Source organism: Kazachstania africana, chromosome 10 (genome assembly GCF_000304475.1).
Source record: "Kazachstania africana CBS 2517 chromosome 10, complete genome".
Classification (NCBI taxonomy): domain Eukaryota; kingdom Fungi; phylum Ascomycota; class Saccharomycetes; order Saccharomycetales; family Saccharomycetaceae; genus Kazachstania; species Kazachstania africana.
Genome location: NC_018949.1, coordinates 134,269 through 160,362, shown reverse-complemented (window position 1 = coordinate 160,362; position 26,094 = coordinate 134,269). Strand labels below are relative to the sequence as shown.

At 37.0% G+C, this 26,094-nt stretch overlaps 17 protein-coding genes across 17 annotated transcripts; 6 read left to right on the top strand and 11 right to left on the bottom strand.

The window, feature by feature from the left end:
• Positions 1-194: 194 nt before the first annotated feature.
• Positions 195-2,555, top strand: FKH2 (forkhead family transcription factor FKH2; the record flags this gene model as incomplete). Its single annotated transcript, XM_003959243.1, has 1 exon — positions 195-2,555. The coding sequence occupies one exon, from the start codon at positions 195-197 to the stop codon at positions 2,553-2,555; it is 2,361 nt and encodes a 786-aa protein (XP_003959292.1).
• A 662-nt stretch (positions 2,556-3,217) lies between these two features.
• Positions 3,218-3,820, top strand: RPL16B (60S ribosomal protein uL13; the record flags this gene model as incomplete). Its single annotated transcript, XM_003959242.1, has 1 exon — positions 3,218-3,820. The coding sequence occupies one exon, from the start codon at positions 3,218-3,220 to the stop codon at positions 3,818-3,820; it is 603 nt and encodes a 200-aa protein (XP_003959291.1).
• Positions 3,821-4,086: 266 nt separating this feature from the next.
• TOM7 (Tom7p) lies at positions 4,087-4,269 on the bottom strand (the record flags this gene model as incomplete). Its single annotated transcript, XM_003959241.1, has 1 exon — positions 4,087-4,269. One exon carries the CDS (start codon positions 4,267-4,269, stop codon positions 4,087-4,089), a length of 183 nt encoding a protein of 60 aa, XP_003959290.1.
• A 493-nt stretch (positions 4,270-4,762) lies between these two features.
• Positions 4,763-6,175, bottom strand: LAT1 (dihydrolipoyllysine-residue acetyltransferase; the record flags this gene model as incomplete). Its single annotated transcript, XM_003959240.1, has 1 exon — positions 4,763-6,175. One exon carries the CDS (start codon positions 6,173-6,175, stop codon positions 4,763-4,765), a length of 1,413 nt encoding a protein of 470 aa, XP_003959289.1.
• Positions 6,176-6,543: 368 nt separating this feature from the next.
• RNH201 (ribonuclease H2 catalytic subunit RNH201) lies at positions 6,544-7,482 on the bottom strand (the record flags this gene model as incomplete). The annotated part of the gene is made up of 1 exon (XM_003959239.1): positions 6,544-7,482. The coding sequence occupies one exon, from the start codon at positions 7,480-7,482 to the stop codon at positions 6,544-6,546; it is 939 nt and encodes a 312-aa protein (XP_003959288.1).
• A 208-nt stretch (positions 7,483-7,690) lies between these two features.
• On the bottom strand, positions 7,691-9,358 carry MSK1 (lysine--tRNA ligase MSK1; the record flags this gene model as incomplete). Its single annotated transcript, XM_003959238.1, has 1 exon — positions 7,691-9,358. One exon carries the CDS (start codon positions 9,356-9,358, stop codon positions 7,691-7,693), a length of 1,668 nt encoding a protein of 555 aa, XP_003959287.1.
• Positions 9,359-9,920: 562 nt separating this feature from the next.
• Positions 9,921-11,273, top strand: MLF3 (Mlf3p; the record flags this gene model as incomplete). The annotated part of the gene is made up of 1 exon (XM_003959237.1): positions 9,921-11,273. One exon carries the CDS (start codon positions 9,921-9,923, stop codon positions 11,271-11,273), a length of 1,353 nt encoding a protein of 450 aa, XP_003959286.1.
• A 113-nt stretch (positions 11,274-11,386) lies between these two features.
• On the bottom strand, positions 11,387-12,244 carry IMP4 (snoRNA-binding rRNA-processing protein IMP4; the record flags this gene model as incomplete). The annotated part of the gene is made up of 1 exon (XM_003959236.1): positions 11,387-12,244. The coding sequence occupies one exon, from the start codon at positions 12,242-12,244 to the stop codon at positions 11,387-11,389; it is 858 nt and encodes a 285-aa protein (XP_003959285.1).
• A 204-nt stretch (positions 12,245-12,448) lies between these two features.
• MKS1 (Mks1p) lies at positions 12,449-13,738 on the bottom strand (the record flags this gene model as incomplete). Its single annotated transcript, XM_003959235.1, has 1 exon — positions 12,449-13,738. One exon carries the CDS (start codon positions 13,736-13,738, stop codon positions 12,449-12,451), a length of 1,290 nt encoding a protein of 429 aa, XP_003959284.1.
• Positions 13,739-13,910: 172 nt separating this feature from the next.
• Positions 13,911-14,426, bottom strand: NIS1 (Nis1p; the record flags this gene model as incomplete). Its single annotated transcript, XM_003959234.1, has 1 exon — positions 13,911-14,426. The coding sequence occupies one exon, from the start codon at positions 14,424-14,426 to the stop codon at positions 13,911-13,913; it is 516 nt and encodes a 171-aa protein (XP_003959283.1).
• A 338-nt stretch (positions 14,427-14,764) lies between these two features.
• Positions 14,765-15,454, top strand: EOS1 (Eos1p; the record flags this gene model as incomplete). Its single annotated transcript, XM_003959233.1, has 1 exon — positions 14,765-15,454. The coding sequence occupies one exon, from the start codon at positions 14,765-14,767 to the stop codon at positions 15,452-15,454; it is 690 nt and encodes a 229-aa protein (XP_003959282.1).
• A 181-nt stretch (positions 15,455-15,635) lies between these two features.
• Positions 15,636-16,001, top strand: SWS2 (mitochondrial 37S ribosomal protein uS13m; the record flags this gene model as incomplete). The annotated part of the gene is made up of 1 exon (XM_003959232.1): positions 15,636-16,001. One exon carries the CDS (start codon positions 15,636-15,638, stop codon positions 15,999-16,001), a length of 366 nt encoding a protein of 121 aa, XP_003959281.1.
• Positions 16,002-16,063: 62 nt separating this feature from the next.
• PMS1 (ATP-binding mismatch repair protein) lies at positions 16,064-18,499 on the bottom strand (the record flags this gene model as incomplete). The annotated part of the gene is made up of 1 exon (XM_003959231.1): positions 16,064-18,499. The coding sequence occupies one exon, from the start codon at positions 18,497-18,499 to the stop codon at positions 16,064-16,066; it is 2,436 nt and encodes an 811-aa protein (XP_003959280.1).
• A 183-nt stretch (positions 18,500-18,682) lies between these two features.
• Positions 18,683-20,200, bottom strand: SAL1 (Ca(2+)-binding ATP:ADP antiporter SAL1; the record flags this gene model as incomplete). The annotated part of the gene is made up of 1 exon (XM_003959230.1): positions 18,683-20,200. One exon carries the CDS (start codon positions 20,198-20,200, stop codon positions 18,683-18,685), a length of 1,518 nt encoding a protein of 505 aa, XP_003959279.1.
• A 783-nt stretch (positions 20,201-20,983) lies between these two features.
• END3 (End3p) lies at positions 20,984-21,946 on the top strand (the record flags this gene model as incomplete). The annotated part of the gene is made up of 1 exon (XM_003959229.1): positions 20,984-21,946. One exon carries the CDS (start codon positions 20,984-20,986, stop codon positions 21,944-21,946), a length of 963 nt encoding a protein of 320 aa, XP_003959278.1.
• A 57-nt stretch (positions 21,947-22,003) lies between these two features.
• Positions 22,004-22,276, bottom strand: SNN1 (Snn1p; the record flags this gene model as incomplete). Its single annotated transcript, XM_003959228.1, has 1 exon — positions 22,004-22,276. The coding sequence occupies one exon, from the start codon at positions 22,274-22,276 to the stop codon at positions 22,004-22,006; it is 273 nt and encodes a 90-aa protein (XP_003959277.1).
• A 121-nt stretch (positions 22,277-22,397) lies between these two features.
• On the bottom strand, positions 22,398-25,898 carry KAFR0J00730 (uncharacterized protein; the record flags this gene model as incomplete). Its single annotated transcript, XM_003959227.1, has 1 exon — positions 22,398-25,898. The coding sequence occupies one exon, from the start codon at positions 25,896-25,898 to the stop codon at positions 22,398-22,400; it is 3,501 nt and encodes a 1,166-aa protein (XP_003959276.1).
• Between the last annotated feature and the right edge of the window lie 196 nt (positions 25,899-26,094).

The following is a 26,094-nucleotide window of genomic DNA, read 5'->3' as shown; positions in this document are numbered from 1 at the left end:
ACCTGATCGATTAACTGTTGTTTAGAGGTCAGATATTGTTTTTTCTCCCATTTTCAACACACTATTTTGCTCAATATCAAGGTAGAAGGTAAAGTCTATTTTATATCATCCGGGAACATTATCATCGTTTTACCAGGTTATTTTCCCCTTTATTCTCAATCAGGATACAATAACCATTACAAGAGTGAATTAAAATGACAGCCATTGGTAATAAAAGCCAGCATCAAAGTCTCATAGATACAGTGATATCGATATTGTCGCTACCCGAACATATGACAGTGGTTTCAAGGGATTATTCCAACGAGAGAAATTTTGCTACTGAAGTGCAAGCGTATGCTAAAATTGCAGGTAAGGACTGGACTTATTACGTAAAGGATTTAGAAATCATTATTGGAAGAAATACTGATAATCCTTTGAAAATTACGCAGGATGCGAATAATAATGATGAATCATTGAACGTGGACATTGATCTGGGACCAGCTAAAGTGGTTTCAAGAAGACATGCGATGATAAGGTTCAACATGCAGGTCGGTGCATGGGAGCTAGTCGTGCTAGGACGTAACGGTGCCAAAGTTAACTTTGAAAGAGTTAATACAGGTCCAGGGATACGCTTAACCTCGGGTACCATTCTAGATATTGGTGGCACTCAAATGGTATTTATATTACCGGATCAAGAACCAGTTATCTCTCCAAGTTGTATGGAACATCTAGTGCCACAATTATTGCCACTTGTGGGACCCACAGGAAATAGCAGTAACCCACTTATTACTGAAATTATACAAAATTCTAACTATTTCAAATCTTTACAACAACAAGAAAGATATCAAGTTCCCACAGGACAAACTCAACGTGCTAGTGAACTACCACAAGGTCAAATAAGAACTTTCAAAATGTATGGTAGTAGTTCTACTCTTCCCTTTCCCGCAGGACCAAAATTTGTCCATCAAAACGGTGTAAGTAGCAATAAAATATATTCTCAAGCAAATTCAATCGCAATGAATCACAAAAAATCGTCGTCATCCCTTTCAAGTTTACAAAGATTCGATTCCTCTTCATTAAACAGTTTCCCACAACCTTTAGATTATGCTTCTGATTTATCTCGTGATGAAAATAAAACTGTGAAGCCACCTCATTCATATGCAACGATGATTACACAAGCAATTTTATCCACTGAAGAAGGCATCATATCTTTGGCTGATATTTATAAATTTATCTCCAAAAATTATGCATATTATAGATTTGCCAAGACAGGTTGGCAAAATTCAATAAGACACAATTTGTCCTTAAATAAAGCATTTGAAAAAGTTCCTAGGAAACCGAATGAACCAGGAAAAGGGATGAAGTGGAGAATTAGTGAAAATTATCAAAATGACTTCATTGAAAAATGGAATAGTGGTGATTTAAGTAAAATTAAACGTGGATCTTCTGTGGCAAGACAACTTCAATTACATATGACCAAATATAATTGTTTGCCATCTCAATTGCAATCTTCACAATTTGAATCCACAACTCAAACATCTCCTCAACATGACGTAAATACCAATCAACAGCTTGATTATAAACCAAACAACTTTAACAGTGGGCTGCCGAACAGAATGCAGGTCAAAGACCAACCTAGCCAGGGGACTGTTGTATTTGATAGCAAGCCATATCAAACTACTCACAACGAATACCAGGAGAAGACTGAATTTGGTTATCAACAGGCTAACAGTATCCCTATTATATCACAGCCTCCAATCATGAATGGACCAAGTTTGATGCAAAGACAGTTTCCCAAGATTGTTGTTGATACCAGTCCTGTTTCAAAGAACCCTACAAATAATGCATTAGTATCTTTCCAGAAAGCAGCTCCAACAATAAATGGCTACGTTGACAGAAACCCAGCGATAAACAGTAAGCCAATTAACAATAATAACACCAATAACAACATCACGACTCAATTACCTTCCATTACGACTTCACTATCTCAAGGGCCTATAATAGATGGGCCAACTCAAAACATGTTAGATACGGCACCAGCGGCACACCTATCTCCCGGGTATGATTCTCTATTAAGATCACCTACCAAGCCTTTCCACATAACTGCCATGGAAGCATATACCCCAGAACGTGGTAGTGCTATGAACCAGAGGAGCCCACCAAAATTGGATGATCGCGAATTTAACAACAATATCACAAACAATAAAACGAATAATAATAGTAGTAAGATATTGAACATAAATTTCAATGCAAAGTTTACGCCAGTAGCAAATAAATCAGTCAATTTAAGAAGCTCTCCAGGAGTATGGAATCTTTTACAATTCAGTTCAGTGAACAATACACCTGCTGTTAACCAGGCAAATACTGATACAAGAAATAATAGCAATACCACAACTACGACTTCCAATGATAATGACAGTAACAGCGAGGAGAGAAACAAGGACTTCGATTCATCACCATTAAAAAAACCGCACTCAACTAATAGCAGTATGAGTGGTACGACGATTGCAAGTAACAACAACAAACAATTAGTACTAGATACTGAGAGTGCCACCATCACCATGGTGAATCCTTAATATACATTTTATGTAAATTTTACGTACTCTATGAGCATAAACCTATTTTTGCCTTTGAAATCCAAGTAAACTTGAATTAATGTCAGAGTTGTATCATGAAAGAGAAGATGAGTGGTAAGAGCTTTGGATTCCAGCCAAATCTTATTTGACTACTGAACCCATACATAAATCTGTACACCCAAAACTCTTCCATTTTCTCGACCGAGAAAAATCAAATTTTTCAGTTTCTTCTATTTTTTCTACTTTTCGTAGGGAAGCGATGGGCTGCGTCTCGCGGTGGAAATTCTCCTGCCGTTCTGGGGAATCGGGCACTCTTTCTACTGGATGTTGTCCCGCTAACTTCGAGTTCTCGCGATTGTTCCTACTGGCCTGGGGGGAAGTAGCCTAGCTTGCTTCTCATGAGACTTCGCGTGGACTCCGTGTAAACCTCTCTGCCTACGGGGACCGCTGCTAGTCCCATCACCGACTCAGTACAGGCTGGATTGTTCTTCACACCCAGCAAGCGACTCTCTGGAGACTCAGAGTTAGTGAATATCGCATCAATTTTCAATATTGTTACTGATACCGCAAGAGTTAACATTGAATATTTTAAGTATTGATAATATTTATTATTCTTATAGTTATTTTTCGAAGAACAACGTAAGCAAACCAACATAGAGAAGATGTCTACTTTCGAAAAAGTCGTTGTCATTGACGGTAAGGGCCATTTATTAGGTCGTTTAGCTTCTATTGTTGCTAAAGAATTATTAAACGGTCAAAAGGTTGTTGTTGTCAGAGCTGAAGCCTTAAACGTTTCTGGTGAATTCTTCAGAAATAAATTAAAGTACCATGACTACTTGAGAAAAGCTACCATTTTCAACAAAACTAGAGGTCCATTCCACTTCAGAGCCCCATCTAGAATCTTCTACAAAGCTGTCCGTGGTATGATTGCTCACAAGACTGCCCGTGGTAAGGCTGCTATGGAAAGATTAAAGGTCTTCGAAGGTGTTCCACCACCATACGACAAGAAGAAGAGAGTTGTTGTTCCAAACGCTTTAAGAGTCTTAAGATTAAAACCAGGTAGAAAGTACACCACCTTATCTAAGTTATCTTCTTCCGTCGGTTGGAAATACGAAGATGTTGTTGCTAAGTTAGAAGAAAAGAGAAAGGTCAGATCTGCCGAATACTACGCCAAGAAGAAGGCTTTCAACAAGAAGGTCTCTGCTGCTAACGCTGCTGCTTCCGAATCTGATGTTGCTAAGCAATTAGCTGCTTTCGGTTACTAAATGTAATTAAGAAAATGTTATGAAGTTTTTTTAATTAGGTATATCTTTTAAATTTGTAAACACCAAAACATATAAATCGTTATTAATCGAATCATATTATAAAAAGTTTTCTGTTTACTCTTGCAGCATATACATACAAATCATGTTTTCGTTATTTAAAAGTCAGTGTTCCGTTGAGAGTATATGACACTTTATATTAGTTATATACATGAAGGTTGAAAATGAATGTTTCCATAGTATCTTGACAGACCATTCAGTTTGTAAAGTTATACACTAGGTAGTGGCGATAATAGGTTCAATAAATTTGGTTTGTTTGGTGTTTGAGCCCAACCCAAGTATAGCACGAATGGAATCCAACCGTAATGAGCAGCAGTATGAGCAAGATTGAAAATTCTATTGAAACGTTCCTTAGATTCGTCACTTAATATGAAGGATGGCAAAAAATTCATTGTGTTTAAAGCTCAAATATACTTTTCGATTGAATACCCAAGTCTTAATTAAAAAACTATCTGTAAACTACACTGTGTTTTTCCTTTATCTTCGTCTTTGTTAAAAGTTCCTCAATTTTCATCAACAGCCCTCGTAATATCGAAGAGGGAAAAAAAAGTGATAATGACAGGCGAAATAGACAAGAAAGTAATATTTGATATACACTTTTAATGGTGGCCAGAAAAGATGACTAATGTTGTAAGATCTTGTACAAATTACATACAGGTGCATCTTCACACGTTTAACGTGTTCGAACCAACCTGGTAATGACTCTCGAACAGCTCAGATTTGCTCAATTAGCAAATTGAAATCAATTATATTATTCACAAATTCTTCATACAAACCAGATATATACATTTTCTTTTCCAAAAGTGAATATTCCTTCTGTTAAGGATTGATAATATGAGATAAAAAAGTAGGTTGACATTTACAAGATGGAAATAGACGATTCCCTTATAAGAGTAATTCTAAAGGATTTTCAATGACATTCTTGAGTTCTTTCATGAATTCAGCACCTTTAGCACCGTCAATTGTTCTGTGGTCGAAAGTGCCAGTGATTGTCATTTGATCATCAAATGAGATTCCATTTTCTGAACCAGCATCTTCTAGGGCAACCCTTTTCACCGTACCCACGGCCAATATACTAGATTGGGGTGGATTGATAATTGAAGTGAACATAGAAACAGCATCGTTCATACCCATGTTTGAAATGCAAATGGTACCACCTTGGAACTCTTCTGGTGCGAGTTTATTTATCTTTGCACGTGCTACTAGTTCTTTAATCTCCTTTGAAATAGTCATTAATCCCTTGGAGTCTGCATTCTTAACAATTGGTGTCAATAATCCTGTTGGTGTAGCAACTGCCACTGAGATGTCTACGTTATTGAATTTCCTGATAATGCCTTGATCTTGTAACCAGTAAGAGTTAGCCTCTGGAACTCTTTTTGCAGCAACAGTGATGGCTTTCACCAAAACATCATTGATTGATAATTTGTATCTTTCATGTGCACTAGAGTTCAATGATTTTCTCAACTTCAGCAATTTGGAAACAGAAATATCTGAAGATACTATATAAGAAGGTGTGTTCTGTGTCGATTGTAATAGACGTTCACCAATAATCTTTCTCATATTCGTAATTTCAATATCTTCATAAGATGCTACTCCTACGGAAGGGGCGCCTGTTGCGGCACCTACTGTTCCCTTTGATGCGCTCTTCAAATAGTTCTCGATATCTGCTTTAACAATTCTACCATGAGGGCCTGTACCTTCGATTTTCTTCAATGAGATACCTTCTTCAAGAGCCATGGTCTTAGCCAGTGGGGAAGCAAAAATTCTATTTGCTGGTGCTTTAATCTCATCGGATGATGGTTGGTTTTTCGTGGTTTGTTGTTGTTTAGTAGTACTTTCTTTCTTAGCAGGCTCTTCCTTACTTGGAGCAGCTTCCTCTACAGGTTTTGCAGCAGCTTTTCCCTCTCCAGCGTCTTCTGGTTTGAAATCCTTAAATGCAGCAACATCATCGGCCTCCTCAACGTAGATACCAATTGGCTTGCCTACTTGGACATTATTGGTACCACCAGGGACTAATATCTTAGCCAAATAACCTTCTTCTTGGAATTCGAATTCCATTACTGCTTTATCCGTTTCAATCTCCGCAATAGCATCACCTGGAGACAATGAATCACCTTCTTTCTTTAACCAATTTGCAATATTACCTTCAGACATGGTAGGGGACAAGGCAGGCATATCGATGACGGTATGAGCAGGATAAGATGCATAGCATCTCAATTGATATCTAAGTTGCAATCTGGCACCCGAAACCAAAGACGTTCTCGATAACCTTGGTAAGACTCTTGCAAAAGTAGACATTATCTAATAACTCTCTGAATCAATGAACAAATTAAAATTTTCTTTGTTCTTCCTCCCTAATAACTTTACAACCTTTCTAGAACTAAAACAGACACAACTCCTAGTTCCGTAACTTACTGAATACAACAAAATGAGAATATTCTAGTAAACCCTCGAATACTTTTACTGGGACTCAATTGCTTGAAATATGAGATTTAGTAACGATCAGCCAATAATCAACTAAAGTTTCCTATGGCTTTTCTACAAAATCGACTTTAAAATCCATTTGCAAATTTCAATACTCCGAGAGGAATCTCTTCGCACGAGCTTCGCAATACATGCATTGCTGTGTATATATACGTATATGTATGTCCAAAGAAAGCGTCAACTCAGTGATACCAGTTGTCTAGAGTGATTGGAGAGTTGGTATCCTGCGATGTGTACGTTTTCCAGGCTTGTTCCAGGTTTTTTTTGGAGTTTATAAAGTCTTCTTCCCATTGAATCTCGACACCTTTACCAGTCTTGGCGTTGTCATCTAGTAGAGTTTGACATGTTTGCCATGAGAACCTGACCATTTCCAGAGGCCAGCCAAACAGCGGCGTCTGTTGCTGTCTGAGCCATACTTTTGTTCGTGGGTCCGATGGGTAACCAGAACCTACGGGACATTGTTCTCCCGTTGTGTGGTCTCGTATATTTATGGTGCTGTCTTCTTCTAACGCTTCTACTAGCAAGTCTCTCGTGACTTTGGCAACCACACTAGCAACACTGACTACACAATACAGAGAATCTGCCTTCTTTGCCACTGTAAATTTGATACCGGGAAATCTGGTTTCCAGTTTCTTCTGATACGTATTTGGTGGACCCACTGTGTCTACATATACATGTTCTATCGTAACACCTTGGTTAATCACGCCTTGAATCAGATCCATTGTAACGTCGTGAGCTTGTTCGTTCAAATTGTAGTTCTTGGAAGGTGGGAATCTGAACATCCCATTGGAAATGTCACATGGAGAAATGCAAGTTGTAGCATAACCGACATCGTTAATCTGTCTATCCTCATATATTAGTCTGAACAGTTTACGGCGCACTTCGTCAGTCAATTTCTTCGAATCATCAAAGTCGTAGTCCGGGATCAACACCTGTTCTTGAAAGTCTCTCGTACAGTATGCAATTCCATATACCATGGGTCCGACCACAGGACCACGACCCGCCTCATCTACACCTAATATAACGGGAGAATTCGACGATTTGATGCTTTCTGGCACTTCAGAATGGTAAGTCTTTGTATGTATCGAGTGCAGAGCCTTCTCAACGGTCAGTGGGATCATAGTTTCCGTGCTTTATCATCCCAACTGAGAGTAGTTGAATGTTTTTAGTAACGCGTTAATTTTAATCTATTATAAAGCATTCGCGTAAGGAAACGAGGTTGAACAAGTAACTCATGTATATACCTCTCAATACGGCAGTTGATCTTTCATATAGGTAAGGATCTTGTCTATGTATATGCATGTATATATTTACAGGAGATTTTTCTTTTCATTGAGTATTAACATCATCAATTGTTCCGAATGGTAGAACATCTTCTATCCTAGGTTTTCCCAGTAAGAGCATGCAGAGCCTATCAATACCCAGTCCCAGTCCTCCAGTTGGTGGCATACCATACTTCATCGATTCCACGTATTGGAAATCGATCGTACTGGAATCTTTATGGTTCTGTTGATTAACAAAGTTCTCCATTTGCAAATGTGGACAATTTTCTTCTTCGTAAGCATTTACGTACTCTTTAGAGTTAATAAATAGCTCAAATCTCTTTACTGTTCGTGGATTCAAGGGATTTCTTTTGGCTAGTGGTGAAAGAGGTAAAGGATGATGGTAGATTAACGTTGGGTGAGGTGTATTACAATATTTTTGCTCAATATAGTGAGAACACAACTTATCCAGCACTCTATGCGGAGATAATGCCTCATTCTGACTGAAAAGATGGTGCTTCACATCCTCTGGAATAGCTTTGAGGATCTCACTCGGTTCGTCTAAATCGATTTTATTGAGGTCTGTATGTAATTCATTTGAGAGTGTTGGTAAAAATTCAATTCTTTTGAATTTCCAGTTGGATTCTTGCAAATTGAAAACAAGCGTATCAATATTGGAAGAAATCTGATCATTGATTTCGTTGCCTTGTTCCTTAATCAACTTCTGTAAATCTAATAAAACGGATTTAAACAAATTTTCACTCATCGTTATGAGGTCATCCATGGAAGCATATGTCTGATAAAATTCTAGCATCGTAAATTCAGAGTTATGAACCGCATCTATCCCTTCATTTCTGAAAACTTTAGCTATTTCGAAAATCTTATTTAACCCACTAATAGTTAGTCTTTTCAACCATAATTCCGGGGCGACTCGCAACTCTAATGGCACGTTATCCTTAGTTTTTGTTACAAAAGGTGTTGCATTGGCTCCACTTGATTTAGAAGAAAGTATTGGAGTCTCTACTTCTAAGAAACCCTGACTGTAAAGGAACTCCCTTATTGATTTTATAACCTGGCTTCTAAGTATCAAAATTTGTGTACCGTTCAGTTGGTAGTCAATGACCCTGTTTTTATGAATCTTCGAAGTTGATACCAACTTGGAAGGTAACGGTAATTTCACAGGAGATAGGATCGAAGGGATTTTTGTACATCTTAAAGACAACTGATGAGTGGACGAACTTGAAACTCCGGCAAAGCCTTGAACTTGAATATAGTCATTCTTCCTCAGGAAAGTTGTTCCAGCTACGTAATCTTCCACAGTCAATTTAGGATCAAGTGCATTGAAATTTACTATCAATTGTACGGCAGACGGCCGCAGTCTGTTATCATTATTTGCCTGTAGATCTATAAAACAGATCTTTTTACCTGAAAACCTTATATTTTTGATTCTACCATTCATAGTGTACAGAACGCTTCCGTACCGGTCAAACTCTTCTCGATCCTGGAATTGTGCATTAAATTGTTCCACAGTTATCGACTGAGCCTTGCCCTGATGATTACCTCGTAAAACACTCATTGAAGGATAGTAATAATCTAAATCTTTCTCAATTTGCTCGTTTCTCCCTGCATATTCTAGCTTCCGCGTGTCAACAGCATAGTACCTGGCAAACTTCCACTTGCCCAACAGCCTACATACAGGAGCCTTCGATGTCGCACCAGCAGTCCTCCAGAGCATCTCTTTCAACCAACCTTCTCATCTTGATGTGTTTGGAGGGCTTTGATCTCTCGACCCAAAATCTATATGCGCAGATTATTTCCTAAACGAGTAATTCTCACGTGACTTTCTTAGCAACAATTACCTGATGAGGCAAATTTTTACTCTGCCAAGCCTAGCAATCCGTTCAAACTCTCTGGGGCATCCAAGATAAACTATATGCTTAATATTAAAGCAGCTCAATCCCCCCCCATCTGTAGCCACGCTGCTGCTGCCAAAACTCTTGCAGTTTGCAGTATCGCTATGCGTTTCCACTATCGAGAAATCTTGGTCGTTTGGAAATTTCCTACAAGAAAATTAATACTGAGAAACAGGAGTTTTGCAGGAGACTTTCAGTTCAGAGCCCATCATCTATCAAGCGGTCAGTCGTTAGAGCTATATCACAGGTCCTATCTACTCATCTGAAAGACACTGTAATATATCTGTCCTTTTTTTGCTTCAAGACTTTTTCAAAATCTCTAGTATCAGGTGTATTTCAAATCTTCTATTTACCAACATGGAAGCTCCATTCGAAACTACCAACATGCCGGAACCTTCAAACGACATACAGACCTCTCCAACGTTCAGTGAAGAGCCATCCTTTATTTTTGAAAGAAATGTAGAAGATCCATACCTTATGTCGTCTGGCAGCAACGTAACTTTGACTGCTTCAAATTCAAATTTGAATCTAACAAAAAAACATAGGAGTAACTCGAACCTATTTTTACAGAGACAAACAACTAACGATTCTGTGGTTTCTTCTGTCTCTTCACATGCTAGTTATGTGCCTGTACAACCTATAGCAATTTCGAGCGCAAGAAGAAGATTGTCAAGAGCGCAGTCCACTAACAATATTATGCCATCTCCAGGTTCTTTGAACACTTGTTTCTCAGGCCAATCTGTGTCTCAGGTATCTACTCCTGTCATGGCTCATCATCACCATCGTCGTACCTTGGAGAATATGGTGGCCCCCGCGTTGGATGCAAGTTGTTCTATCATAGCAGACAAGTCGACAGACCTATGTGACCTTAACTTGGTTCATTCAAGAAATCCCTCGGTGATAGGTTTGGATATGGCTTTAGGTATCTCAAGAAGTTCATCTGTTTCAAATATAAATGAACGAGAGCCTACTAATAAAGAATCCGTTGGTGATAATGAAAAATGTTTAAATTTCTATTCTTATGCTGATTTACTGACTGATGAAAAAACAAACCAACACCAAGCTCCCATTTCTAAGCCGCCCCCTTTAAACTCTTCATATTCTACATCATTTATCAAACATTCAAACAACAATAATAACAATCCAAGTTTCTTAAATCCTTTCTTGGTTAAACGTGATTCATCATCATCTTATCTGTCACCACCACAAAATCCAAGGCGTCTTTCCAATAATAATATGTTTTCACGCTCTCCAACGAGTAATTCTATGAATAATCCAATGTCTCCACCTTGTTCAAGTATACTTTTGCAAGACGGTTATAAATCAAAATTTCATATAGATTCCAGTGAAAGTGACGAATTTTCTTCAGAGGAAGAGAACAACAATAATACTAATGACCTTAAAACAACTTCAAAATCTCCTGGTGCACATTTGCTTCATCCAAGATCTAAGAGATCTTCGTCTGCTCATAACAATTTACCTACCGTGGCTTCAGCTCAAAATATTTCAAGTCCATTGATGAGAACAAGAACTTACTCAAATACTCCAATATCCCCAACGAATATCACCACTGCATTTTTAGATAGAAGACGTGGTAGTTCAGTAGTATCCATTCAACAGCTACAAATATCATCGTCTAATGCCACTAGTCCAAGTTCACCCATTTATCCTCTGAAGACAGAGAAATTTGGTGATATCTTAAGGCAAAAAGTTACAGATTTTTCAAATAAAAAATAATTATCCCCATTTACACATATAAAGTCATATAAAAATATGTATTCCACTATCTTTCTATTACTTTTATTTCTATATATGTACAATGAAAACTTTCTAATTCTTTTTTTTTCAGGTTACAGATAATCTTTTCTGTTAGCAGTTCTAACAAACCGTCTTAATTGCCATTCAATGTCTGCATCTTTATTGTCCAATGTACCCAACCTTAACTCAAATAATTTCATTTCGAATCTAGGACCAACTTCTGCTAATTCCACACCATCTCTTGTTCTGACGTAAACATGTTGTCTCACACTGATAAAATCACCTCTATTTGCAAACGTCATGACTCTCTCACTGTCCTTTTTTGGACCTGGTGCAAAAAGATGCTTCAATATAGAAACAACTCTTTCACCTAATTTTGTCGTAAAACCGTCGAATATTAAATGAGGATTGACTTCACTGACGTTGCCGCTATTGAGAATATCGTGTCTGAGGACTACGTTATGCAGACTGAAAAATGCTGTGGGACCATGTGGTAAATGTGAAACTGTAAGACTTGTTGGAACACCACGATGTTCATGCAAAAGTACAATATCTGAAGTACCAGATTTAATAGCAGCACTAACCAAGTTTGACATGATCAAATTACCTCTATTTAATCTAGTTGCCTCGGGAAACATTAATTTAATTTCTTTAGCAAATTGTGACAACCTTGTACTTGGGTCACGAGACGTCGTTATCACGATTCTTGGGTCTACCAACCCACTAGTATGGGAGTATTCATTATCTATTTCTTCATCCTCTTCTGTAGTCTGGTCAAAACGGAAATCCGCTTGTAGTTTATCATCTTCAGCAATTTCCTTTGGTAACGGTTTACCTTGGGCCAACGACTGTTTTATGAGCTGTCTCTTCTCCGCCAACTGTGCATCTTGCAGCTGTTGCGCCTTGCGGTATAGATACTCTCTTCTTTCACGTGCCTGTCTTCTTAACATAATCTATTATAGGTAAGTTCTAACTATATCGATCTTCTTCCTCTCACTATAATGGCTATCATTGATGCTCATCGCATCAAATTTTTTTATATTAAAATTTCAATTCTGCCAAAAATTTTCATACAATCGCTGGAAACGAAAGCCCAGTTGAAGATACTATAAAATGAATTATATATTAGACTATATGTATATTCATGTTTGGTGTTATCCACGAATGTTATTATGCATGTTGTTGTTGTTGCCTCGCCGTGTGTGTTTGTTGAAGGACGCTTCTTCTGAGAGTTCCATTCTGGTTTTGATACCGTTTCTGTTTTTGTTTGGGATATCTATTGAACCACGTCTTCTTGTTGCTGCATCCATTCTCATTTGATGGACACTGTTGGGTATGAACATGTGTGTGGATAATGCTGTTGGTAGGATTGTCTTTGCTGTCAGCGGTGCGTTCGATTCGTAAGCGTACCTGTCTCTTGTATTTTCAGAGACAATACTACTGAAACTTCCGGTGGTTCGCTTGATCACTTCCTTGGCTTGTAATTGGTGTGGTGGAGTCACAGATCCTACTGCTATGACATTGCTGGTTTCCAAAGTGGTCATGTTATGAGGAGATGAAGTGACGTTTTGGTGTGTCACGGGGGGTCCACTAGAGAACAGTCCACTAAGTAAGCTTTTTTTCACTGTATGGTCATTGTGGGAGCTACTACTACCGGGAGAAGATGTCTTGGCAAAAAGTAATTTGTCCAGTTGTTTCTTGTAAAATTTGTCTTCATCCTCATCGTCGTCATCGTCATCCTCGTCATCCTCGTCATCTTCTTCATAATCTTCGTCGTCATCATCGTCATCATCATCTGAAACGCTAATGTTCCAATCAGAGAGGTCGTCTTCGCTGGAGAAGAATATTTTCTGTTCGTGGCTACTCGTATTACTAAACAAGGATTCTTGTCTCGAGACAACTTGTGGTTTGGCAGTGTTTGTGATCAGTGTATTTGGTTTGAATCCTGTAACGACAGTCTTTGGATTCAAAGAAGTGTCCACTTGTGATTGATGTCGTTCTGAGATGCTCGTAAGTGTAGATTTTATTGATTTCAAAGCTTGCGGTCTAGTAGTAGTAGTGGCAGTAGGTCGTGCTGGAGCATATCTCAAAATCATAGGTCGCGTTTCCACGTGTTGTGTCTTGGTAGCAGGAGGCTGTGTTGTACCACTTATCAAAGATGCAGAATTCAATACGTGATACACGTTTTTAACCCCGTCTCTCTTCTTGGGTCGATTCACGGAATGGTACTTCAACAGAGCCTTATTGACTATTCGTAGACTAATATTCGAGAGACGATCACCATTCTCTAGAAATTTATTTGATTTCATCAACGTAGTATACAAATCCATTGAATCGAATAAATCGAGTCTCTCTGGCGTGAATAAACTTGGTGAGACTTTGAGAAACTTATCATTATTGATGGAAGTCGGCGCATGTTGCACCTTGCTATGGGAACCACTCATCTGAACAACTTCCCATCCAATATATGTGTGTGTATGTGTATATATTACTTACATGTGCTTGTTAAAAGTTCCTGATATGCAGTGTCATACAGAAAAAAAATGCATAGAGTGAGTGAAAAATTTTGCCAAGAAGAAGAATATTGAGAAACAGTAGTATGCTTGAGGATGCTGATTATGTGAGGAGATTGATTCTCAGATGCACTCTTTGTAGGATGACCAGCAGGAGATATTCCTTCCAGAGGCGAAGCAATTTGATGCGTTTATTGCTGCTGTAACGGCTGTGGTTGGAACGCAACGATGCTGGAAGCGTGGCAGCTCTTCTGATGGACCGTCTTTTGTACACGGAGGTTCGAACGGTTCTCCTGGGAACCACGACACTGTTGTTGTGCAATGGCTGGAAAATGGTCATCAACGGTGCCGTCACGATTTCTTTGATATTCATCTGTGAAAGATTGATATATCTCATAATTGATTGCAACTCATTCTTATTGCTGAATTTACGTGCTCTTTTCAACGAGTCCCTTCTACTGGTAAACCCTCGGTGGAATATAAACTTGTGACTTCGCAATTCTTGAACGCTAGTGTAATCCACCCTTCTAATCGAGGCACGTCGCACAGGTCCACCACGATTACCACGATTCTTGTACTTCTTCCAGCTGGAAAACTTGCTCAATATACGGTCTGACATACTCTCCTGACGTTTCTCTTCTCAATGCTCTCAACACCACACCCACCAATGAAGCCACTATATATATATATATATATATACTACCCTCTGCCGTAAAAGACCAGCCAAGCCAATTTTTTTTTCTCTTATTCTGTGGGTGAGTCGTGCAGACAACGTTTGTGACAATTGCTATCGACAGAGACGTCTCATGATATCAACAGTTATTACGTGTTGCATCAGATGTATATGGCAGTGCAGAGTGTGTATATATAGGTGAAGAGTAGTGTATATATAGTGTGTTTGTGTATACGACCAAAGCCTCTACTGCGAAAGAAAGAAATTGTGCATTTGCTCAAACCATGCCAGACCATGGAAAGAGTAACAGCGACAGATTCACGTCAATGAAGACGTTGTCGTTGAATCGACTCACTGCCAAACAGCATCTGTTTATGGCTCTTTGTAGAGACGTCTCACTGCTGCCTCCAATCATCTACCTCTTCAAATCGTTGAATCAAACGTACCAAACAATCTACCAACAACAAATAACTACAGATCTTTACGATTTCATAGGTCCCAGGGCTTCAGAGCATCTATTGTGTTCCATATGGTGCTTCGTTTCTTTGTATCTCTCATACGTGATCCTAGATTCGCTCATGGTAAGATGGATAGTCAAATATTCTACTGTGGCTGCCATTCTGAGAATGTTCTCCATGTCATTGATATTGGTCACGTTCGAATATATGTTACTCGCAAGTTTATCTCCAAATAATGACTATTTCTTACATACGTGGATTCTAATCAGTTGCGTACTTACAGGGGCTTACATTTGGCAAAATTATTTGACGTCTGATTTGAATTACAAACACTTTAAAGATAAATTTCAATGGAACAAGAAGAAAACTATCGATCTCTATAACATTATAGTCTTTTGTGTCGTCCCCGTCGGGATAGCTAGTTTCATAACTATGTTGGGTCTATTGCGAATCCTCTTCATTGGAAGGCTCGATATACAACAAGTCGCTACTTTTATACAATCATCATCTTCATAATTTGTTTCCCTCTCAATCACATGCATCTATATCTATATATATATATATATGTATATCCTATACCTTTCTTTATTCATTACCATTAGTACTATACTTTTTCAGCATCAATTAAGCATCTAATATATTTTTAATGATACCAACAAAATAATATATTTCACTAACAAATCTCAAAACTTAACTAATGGTCGTACATGTACTGGGAAAAGCCTTCAAAGGTAAAGAAGTGGTACGCATAGCATTGGCTTCCAAGTTTTATGGTATAGGCTCTAGGACTTCTCAATTGATTTGCTCTAAATTGGGATTCTATCCCTGGATGCGAATGCATCAATTATCAGAGTCACAAATTCTGAATATAACGAACGAATTGTCCAAGATCACCATTGAGGATGATGCAAGAGCAATTGTCAGACAGAATATTCAATTGAAGAAACGTATTGGTTCGTATCAAGGTCTGAGACATGCGTTACATTTGCCTGTTCGTGGTCAAAATACAAAGAATAATGCAAAGACCGCAAGAAAACTGAATAGATTAGATAGAAATGGTTAAAATGCAATTTCATCCCCCCTCCCCTTGTAAATAGAATAAATAATGTCAATCACGTATATATATTATAATTTATAGTCATTAGTAAACGATGTGCAATTTTTATCGTTAAGCTCCACTAAATGTCTCATTGTAGGCCGACCGTGAGGACAATTCCATGGTTTTTGTAGCTTATTCAAATTTTTCACCACCCTCGTCATTGTCTTATGTGTCAATGGTTTACCAATCATAATGCTGCTTCTACATGCCTTCATTGCCAACATAGAATACGTCTTCGAACATAATTTTATATCATCTTCGTTCGAAGTACCATTCTTTTCTTTTAGTATATCCACTAATTCATGGAAATCTTCCACATTAAACGTGAGATTCTTATAAATTGGTATACTAAGCAATTGAACTTTCTTCCCTGGCTCATTATCGTCATTAATTTCTATTTTAAATCCATTTTTATTAAACATATCAGCATTTTCAATGACAATCAATTCATCGACAATATTCAATTCTAACTTAATCGGTACAATTAACTTCTGTGTCTTTAAAACTAACTCTTTATTCAATTTTTCAAAATTGAATTTTTCATCACTTGCATGTTGATCAATGATAAACATATCATACTTATTCATTGATGATTTCTTTAAAGTCACGATAAACCCTAAATTAAATTGTCCAATAACCTCCAATTTATTGAAATCCTCTTTGGAAAAGGAAAAGGTTAGATAACCTTCATCTTCCACATTATTGTTAAGAGCATTGCTTCTATCAGCATCATCATAATCATTTTTCTCAATCCTATCCTGAAGTAAGTTCATGAATTTTCTACTTTCTGCTTTTATTTCGTCCTCATCGGCTACTAACTCAGTATTATAATACTCAGTTATTCTCCTATTTTCGTCAAAAGAACTCAAATTAAGTGGTTCTCGTTCTTTCCTATGTGGACTATCTTTAAATGACTCACGAACATTTATTTCAATTGGATGATCAGTATCAGCATCTGAGCTTTCATTATCTGATCTCAAAATCTGTTTGTCTGAAGTATCATGATCACTATCCTGCAAAAACACTAACTTGTCGTCTTCTTCAAGTATCTTATGTTGGAATTCTTCACCATCAATATTGACAGTAATGATTTCTGCACTTTCATTATCATTTGGGGACTGTGGCAACTTAACATCAGGATGCTCATTAGAATATTCATCTAGATTAAATTGTGAACTCTTCAGATTCGAAACAGAACTATAATCATTTGTCTTGTCCATGAATGAACTCATATCTGTGGCACTCTCTTCCTCCTCTTGATCGTAGGTGAGTTCATGCCTAGTGGATCTTTTGGATAATCTTTGAAGATCTGAATCTTCATCATTGGGGCGTTTCAATGAGCTTGTATTGAACGATAAATTGATTTTATCATTGTCTATTTGGAAAAATTTATTCAACTCATGCTTTAGGAGACCCATAATTACATCTTCATTACTTAACATTATTGTTCTCTTATCGGGAGTAATATTAATATCTATCAAACTTTCATTTACATTCAGATTGAGGAAAAACATTGGATATTTGTTACTTTGTCCAATGTGGTTTAACTTGAATATTTCGGTGATTAATTTTTGAATGGAAGGGTATACGACTGGTCTCTTATTAAGGTAGAAGAACTGTCTATCTTTCAAATTCCTTGTAGAATTGGAATCATTAATCTTAGAAATGTAACCGCCAAGTTCAATTTTATAATCGATAGATTCATAGAAATCATCTTCAGTTTTGGAGAATTGAGATTTATAAGAATTCAAATCAAGGCTTATCTTTAAAGGAACCAGACATTTTGTACAACTTAGTCCAAAACAATTCAAAATCTTCTTGAATAGATTATCTGATTTGATTGTAGATAAAATCAATGATTTTTTTTGATTCTTTGTATTAATATTGAAAATTTTGAAACTAATATTCTCTTGAATGATGGAATAACTTTGTATCAGATTAATGCAACTTTTAAATTGTGATTTAATGTTTCTTATGAAATTTTCCCTTCTCACAGGTAGATTGTAAAAAATTTTAGAGATTTTGAAAGTAGTACCTTTGTTCCTTGTTGTAACTCTCTGAGAGGTTAATTTTCCATCATTGTTATAATCCAATTCAGTAGCCTTCGACGAGCCTTCAGCTTCATTAGTCACCACAACAAATTTTTCAGCAATGGTAACAATGGATGAAATGGCTTCACCTCTAAAACCAAACGTTTTCAAACTACTTATATCATCGAACGTCGATATCTTTGAAGTGTAATGTTTCTTTGTTAAGTTTTCGAAATTCTCTTGACTGATACCAGATCCATTATCCATAAACTCGATGGATTCAACACCGTAGTCCTTTAAAATGATTTCAATCGAATTCGAGCCCGCATCGATCGAATTATCAATTAGTTCTTTGATTATCGTAGCCAAATCGATAATGACTTGTGACGATGTGATCAGATTGATATCATCCTGCGTTATATGCCTAAGCATTTCTCTATTCCTCTGGGACCACCACCTATGTTTTTGTCAATACACGAAATCGTTTCTCATTAATATAAATAAATATTTATTACGCGAATATATAAAACAACTACAATATATACATGTATCTAAATGAAATGGCCTGGAATTGGCTAAATACCACTAATGGGCATAGTTGAAATGCAGAATCTTTCAAGGCTTATCAAGTTTTGTGAGTCTTTTCAAATTTTCGTAGCATAAATAACTGATTGAGACAGAAGGACACACTTTAGCTAAAGTTGGTATCAAGCCTTTGTAAAGGCCCTGGTAACCTTCTCTTTGGATGGTTTTCCACATGACGTCTCTGAATCCTTTATATTTGTAGGGGTGGGCAAAAGTTCCTTGTGTTTGTAATCTTGTTCTCAATAAATTAATTGGATAAACGATTGTTGTACCAATGGAACCGCTTGTGGCTCCAATGGATAAAGTCTGTAAATTAGTTAGTTCGTTCTCTTTGCCACCACTTTGTTTCAATATGATGTTTTTCAACATAGTGAAAGTCCCCAGATCCATGGCAGCATAGGGGAAAATACCCAGGAGTCCCGTTATCAAGCCTCTGTAAAAGATGCTGATCCCACCTTCTTTGTATAAAGATTTAACTGTTTCTACGAGGATTTGGTTGTGGCTTGTCTGGCTATAGTTGCCTAGAGAAGTGCACTGTAGTCTAAATTTAATGGTATCGACTGGATATACGACAAATTGTGACATTACCCCTGCAAGACCACCTGCAATGTAAGTAGAAATTTTAGAAAGTTCAAATTCTCCAGTTTCTGGATTCCATTTACGTAATAGTTTCTTAGTTATTTCAAAAGTGCCAAATTTTATTGATGACTCAGGAAAGACTTTTACTGAATTTAAACCGTTCCCAACGTAAAATGCTTTTAATCCATTTGTCCTATAAAGGGAGGTGATTGCCTTAACGAGAGGTGATCGTATTTTCTTGACATTAGATACATGTCTTTCTAATGATATTTCCTTTCTTTTCTGTTCATTTAAAAGAGTTGGTTTCAAATCGGTTCTTACTATGAGGAAAGTCTTGATTCTATCAAATGGTGCTGTACATGTTCTCGACACCACTCCAGATATGCCACCAATAATAAAATATTTGAACTTTTCTACAAAATCGTTAATTAGAGTCACATCACCTTCGGAAGTTACTTCTAAATCATCGATATTATTATTAAATGAGTGATAATAATTGAATGCCGTGGTTAGTCTCGTGTTACCGTTGCCTCTTGGCATTAATACTAAGAAATTATGCCATTGATCGTATGTAATCTTCTCATTCTTGTTGAATGCCCATTGTAAGAACTTTTTTAGTTTCCTATCTTGATCTTTATTACCATCGATCTTCTTGGAAAGATAGCTTAGGATTTCATTGGATGAGATACTACCATCATCATCCAAATCAATATTTTGGAACCCACTCTTTATTTGAGACTCAGCTGATTGATTGTACTTGATAAAGTCTTTCAAATCTATAGAGTGATCATTATCTAAATCCATATTTTGAAATAAATGATAAATGGCAATATCATTTGTCGAGATGGGATGATCCACATCCTTCAAATACTCTTTCAAATCTAGGTAAGTGAACTTACCAAGGTGTCTACTGTCTATCTTATCGAATAACCTCCTATACTTATCTGTATCATCGTCATCCCGGACCATTTCACCTTCAATTTGACTGTAGCTTTGCCGTCTTAGTGGTTTGTTTTTTATAAAAGTGTCAGTCGATATATTAACTGAATATACTTGTAGTGTTCGAAAATCTATCTTCTGCCATCATTAGGATGCAATTGGGTTGTTGCTGGAATGCTACTTAGTTATATATATGTGTGGGCTGCTGGTGATTCGTAGGAGGCTGTCAAAGTCAAGAAGAGCCGTCAGCGTGTTGCAAGAGATACCTGGAAAGTCATTGCCTACGCTGGAAGCAGTCAGACTGCACAGTCCTCCGCGAATTCTCCTTTACTGTAAGGTTCCATACATCTCTTTAGATGATTGCATGGCACTGCTGTATGGCCATCAACAACTGCTATAAAATGCTCAAAAGATCGGCTGGAAATCCCCTAGAAACTCGTAGAAACTTGTCCTTTATCGTAATCTACACAGTCTGTGAACGTTCCATCCAGCACATCGCCTCCCATTCAAGTATGCCTCCATGACATACCGCACCCTGATAGTAGACTCGTCGCATTGGTGTAAATCATCCAAAACAGCTCGAATTTTCGAGAGAAAAGTGTCTATGACATGCTAAACATCATTTTAGAGACGAATCTACGAGATGCAGCGCATCAGCTCCTCTTCAAGTACTCGCCAGCACCGTTCTTATTCACGTTTATAATGATTTTTCAGGGCTTGTAGTTAAAGCCCTTTTCTCCTAAGAGAAAAAAAGAGAGAGAGCTAGTTATGATCAACGTATACCAATTTGATCAGTATTGAGAGACCATTGGAATGCCTAAATTAGAGCAGTTTGAGATCAAAAAGTACTGGCAAATCTTCTGTGGTTTGAAACCAGTGGAGAATAAAGTGTCTCATGACCAAGTCAAGCCAATTTTATACAATTCTAAACAAGATTCGTCAATTTTGAACAAAATTTGGTTCTTAGCTGATATTGATGATGATGACATGTTAGATTTTGAAGAATTTGTCATCTGCATGAGATTGTTGTTTGATTTAATCAATAACAATATCTCTACCGTGCCTGATGTCCTACCAGATTGGTTGATTCCAGGTAGTAAAGCCAAATTAATCAAACAAAAACGTTCAAACAACCCTGTTACTTCTACCCCAAAGGAGGAAGAGACAAAGAAGGCTAGAGAGGTTGATTGGTACATTTCTCCAAACGATTTGAAAGTGTACAACGATCTACTAACTAAGAGCACATTAACTGATGGTTCATTTACGTTTTCATCACTCTCCATTATAGTCAATTCGAATCCAACTCATTTCATCAACGTTTCAAATGGTGACATTGAAAAGACATGGAAATTGGTTAATCCTAAGAACTCTACCTCCATTAATAAAGATCCAGCAATGTACTTTTTGCACATTTTGAAACAGAATAGTGACTTAAATGCTGCTATACCAAACTCTCTTCCTTCTAGAATCTCCAATATTATAGATAAATCAGAAATCTCATACAAAGTTGACTCAGTTCCTCGAACAGAGACAACTACTAGAACTTCAAATACTACAAATAAGAATGCAAGCGTTGTAAAATCACAATTCGAAAATTTACTCAATTATAAAAAAATGGAATCGTCATCTAAATCAATCCAGGCCAATGTAAGAGTAGACTCTGTAATAGACGACCTTCAAAATATTGAAAAACAAGTCGATCGTTTGGAATCATATCTTTCTACAAAGAAGAATGAACTTAACTCCATCAATAATCAAATCAATCAATTAAAATAATCTTATTATTATATATATATACATACTCATACAAATTTGTACTAGTTTCATTTTTCTTTATATACGCTTTGAAATACGATCCTCTAATGCTTCTAATCTTTCTAGAAGTCTTTGTATCCTCCTTTCTGAACTCTCCATGGAGAGTAGATCGTTCTCATGCTGTATGGAGTTCCTAATTGACCTCAACTTTAAAATTGACAATGCCTGCACCGATCTCAACTTATTAATCGAGCTGAAGATCTCATCAAGGTCGTTCGATATCAGGGAATATAGACTTAATTCCACAGGATGTACCACTGCCGTATGCTCATGCTCGTCTCTATTGGACATTTGCCTGTATATCTCCATATTTTGATGATGACGCTTGAATATGAAACTTGATATTTTTCTCACTTTTAATAATCCTCCGTTCAAGGTATATTCTCATATAAAACATATATACAACACATAATCAGAAAAGGGTAGTTTTGATCTTGCCAAGGCCAGTAGCTCCTACACCTACGACCGTCGCACCCACTTTGATACCACTGTTTATTCCCTTGGAGGAAAAATCAGTGACATTTGTTGGGGGTTTATCGAGTTTATACGCATATCTTGGTTCAAATTTCAAATTTAGTTCAAGCAGCCCATTATTATTCTTCAGTGGGACTGTAAGTTCGTTTTCCTCGCTTTCTGGATTGATTTTACTCAATGGTAGTATACCTTCGTCTATCACAGTACTATTTTTCCCCACACGACTATCAAAAACTTTGAATTTCAAGTATTCATTGACCCTATTACTTAAAAGAATTTTCTCGCTTGTCTCATTCCAAACTGGATTGGTAGTCTTCTTCACGGCTTTGGTCTTGAAGACAGATTCTGTGCTGTCATTTAGATATACTTTGACCATTGGATTGCACTGGCCATTTGTATTATCAGTTATATCCTTCCCTTGAATCACACTGATCTTTAAGTCACCAGTATTTGTAATTAGATCGGCTTGTGGTAATTTTGTAACATTTATAGGGAACCATGAAGCCTGAATCACTACTTTAGCTGATCTTTTACCCACCAATGTAACAATCGACGGATTATCGTAACAGTTCCTGATTAATTCAATCGTAGGGATAATTGCCTCACATACACATTCATCATCACGGCTACTGTTCGGTTTAGTCACGACTCTAAGGGTCGTTACCGACCATTCTAATTCTTTAACCATATAGTCAGCAAGCAAGCCAGTCTTTATTGTTCTTAAAGAGACTCTTTGAGAAGTTATACGTGCGTATGGTTCAGAATCAAGGAATACCTGAACGTACAGACCTGGTAAGGGCAGTTCACCAGATAATATGGAAAAAGCGAAAACACCTGAGTTATAACTTAATAACTCATCAAGTGTCAATTTCATTTTATTGCTAAACATACTCTCAATGTCTTTAATTTTATTTTCCTCCTTAGAGAAAAAATCTGTATCGCTTCTATTCAATTTCATACCGTTTGATTCCTTAGCCTTCTTGTCCTCTTCAAGAAGTTTCTTTCTTTTATTAATTCTTTCTAAATCTTTGATTTCTTCAGGACTTAAAACTGGAACCGTTGGATAGAAAGAGAGGTAGTATACGATTTCACCATTTGAACTCCCTTTTGAATTAATCAATTTGCTAGTGATATGCCCTTCTTCAATGTGTTCAACATATTTTCCATCAATACCCTTATCGAACAAATTCTGTGTTGGTAAAACAAATTTACCAAGAGAAATTTCTGGTCCAAGTGGCTCAAGAGCCATACATTCTATGGTAATTTTCTGATTTGGAGATGTTACAGTGACATAAATTGCCTCGTTCCAGATCGGATCTGATGACTGGTATTTTTCTATAGTTTTTCCTCTAATTACATCATTCACCATAACTTTGGCATAAGTATCCACGGGACCTATTCTCTTCGTGTGCTTCAAATGATTAGCTTTATTAATTAGGACCCTTACGGTACCAATTGGTGGGTTATATATTAAGGAGTCAGCATTATTACCTAGTTCAACTGGTCTCCAGTGTGTCGTCACTTTTAGTTCCGCACCATCACTATTTACAGGTATCCAGTTCTTGTGAATTTCTTGTCTATCTATCAAGTCATTTAAATTCTCAACTAGAACACCTATTTCAGCATTTGTCTTACCATCTTTGATGACAAATTTAGCCTTTGCTCTGCGACGGTTCGTTACGATAAACTCAAAACCATTTTTCCACTCAAATATGCTATCATCCCCGGATTTTTTCTTCTTTGTAGTGAGTACTAAAGCACCGTTCACATATAACTCTATGTACAGTGATAATTGTTTGTTAGTCTCGTCATCATTAAACCCACGAGCTCTTTCTATCACGATCTTAGATATACCTGTATTCAATTCAGGTAATTCTTCGATGGTACCATCAGGTAATTTCTTCTTCTCAAGAGTAGGATGGAAACGTAGAGTAAAATTTAGGTTCCCGACTGGCTTAGAACTTCTCAGGAAAGTTGTAGAACAGTTCATCTCTTTGCCTACCTTTTTATTCAGTGAATCCAAATTATAACCAAGACTTCCCAATATTTTATCTTTCAATATTTCACGCTTCTCCAATAAACTTATGGCTAAAGGCTCTGTAAACGAGTCTAACAATACGTATATGCTTTCATTCCAAGTGCAATTGCTCGTACAGGAAATTACTTTACTTTTTCCAATAATTTTATCTTGGGTTTTGAATTGTAAGTATAAATTGTGCGAATCATTCTTGGTGCCCAACGTGGAAGCATCTAGTTTCAACTTTTCTGCATTTTTTATCTTAATTTCAAGAACACCTATAGATAAAGGAGATTTGGAAAGTAATTTTGGTAAATTCAATTGGAAAGAAAATGGTGGCAATACGATAGGACCCATATATTTGGCGGCCATTTGGTTGATAAATGAGTGTAGTCCAGGAAGTGATAGAATTTCCCAGTTGAAAATTGAAGTGCCAAAGAGAGTAGCTATAAAATCAATGTCCGGGACTTCCAACAATTGAACATTTACTGTCTCCACGTGTGGGAATGCTTCCATTAGTTTGAATTTTAATCTTGTATTAACTTCGAATGAAATATCTGAAACTCTAACGGGTATGGTCAAACCAAATAATTTAGCCTTCACCACTATATACTGATTCACATAATTTTTCATTTTCTTTGCATTAATGTCGGAATGATCATGTGGTGTAAACGATAGAGTCCAATCCATCACAGCGATGTCACGATCGGTATTTGGAAATGTTTTAACGCTATCAATACGTGGGGGTTTAACACCAAGTGTAAATTGATCAATCCAGAGGGCTTTTATAAACTTTGGAATCGATTTTTCTTTTAAAAGAATCTGGTTGACCTGCATGACAATTTCCTTAGATACATGTGGTTCGATAAGAGGCCACAATTTGCTTAATGTATGATTCAACCACTCCATTGATTCATAATCAGATTCGATTTTTTGAACGGTGAATTCTTTTTGAACCAAATCCCTCAACTTTGATCTATATTTTTTGGAAGAGGTTCTGTATAGTACAGAGGCCACAGTGGCTACATAAAACATTGGAGCCATGGAAAATTTAAAATAACCAATTAGAAAAGAAAGTAAGCCTGCTACTCCTAATATGGCAACCGAATGATACCAGTCACCAAAAAACTTGTCAGGTATAAAATTATCGAAAAAAGTTTCGTCATTTACAAGCATCAGTTCGTCATCAATTGTCAATGCGTCTCTTTCTTCCCAGCCACCAATTTCTTTCCATCCGACATATGAAGAAATCATGGGACTCCTGACATTCCCTGATTGGCCATTAACTTTAAATGATTCAGATGCTGGGATATCTATTGTTGTCTTTCTCTTGGTGAGCACATTCTTTTGAATATTTTCAATTTTTGGAACTATTGGTTCCTCTGAGGATTCTAAAGCTTTATTCCCCGTATTTGGAGCCATGTTTTATTTGATTTTTTCCTCCAAATATTTGCAACGATTAACCAGAATTGAAGCAAAAATAACACCACAATATACTATGTATGTTTAATCGATCTATCTTGATTTACGTAAATATTTTTTTTTATTCTTTTTTTCCTTTCAGGTACATTTTCTTTTAAGATTTCGCCAAGATTTGATATTGGCGATGATCTGAGAA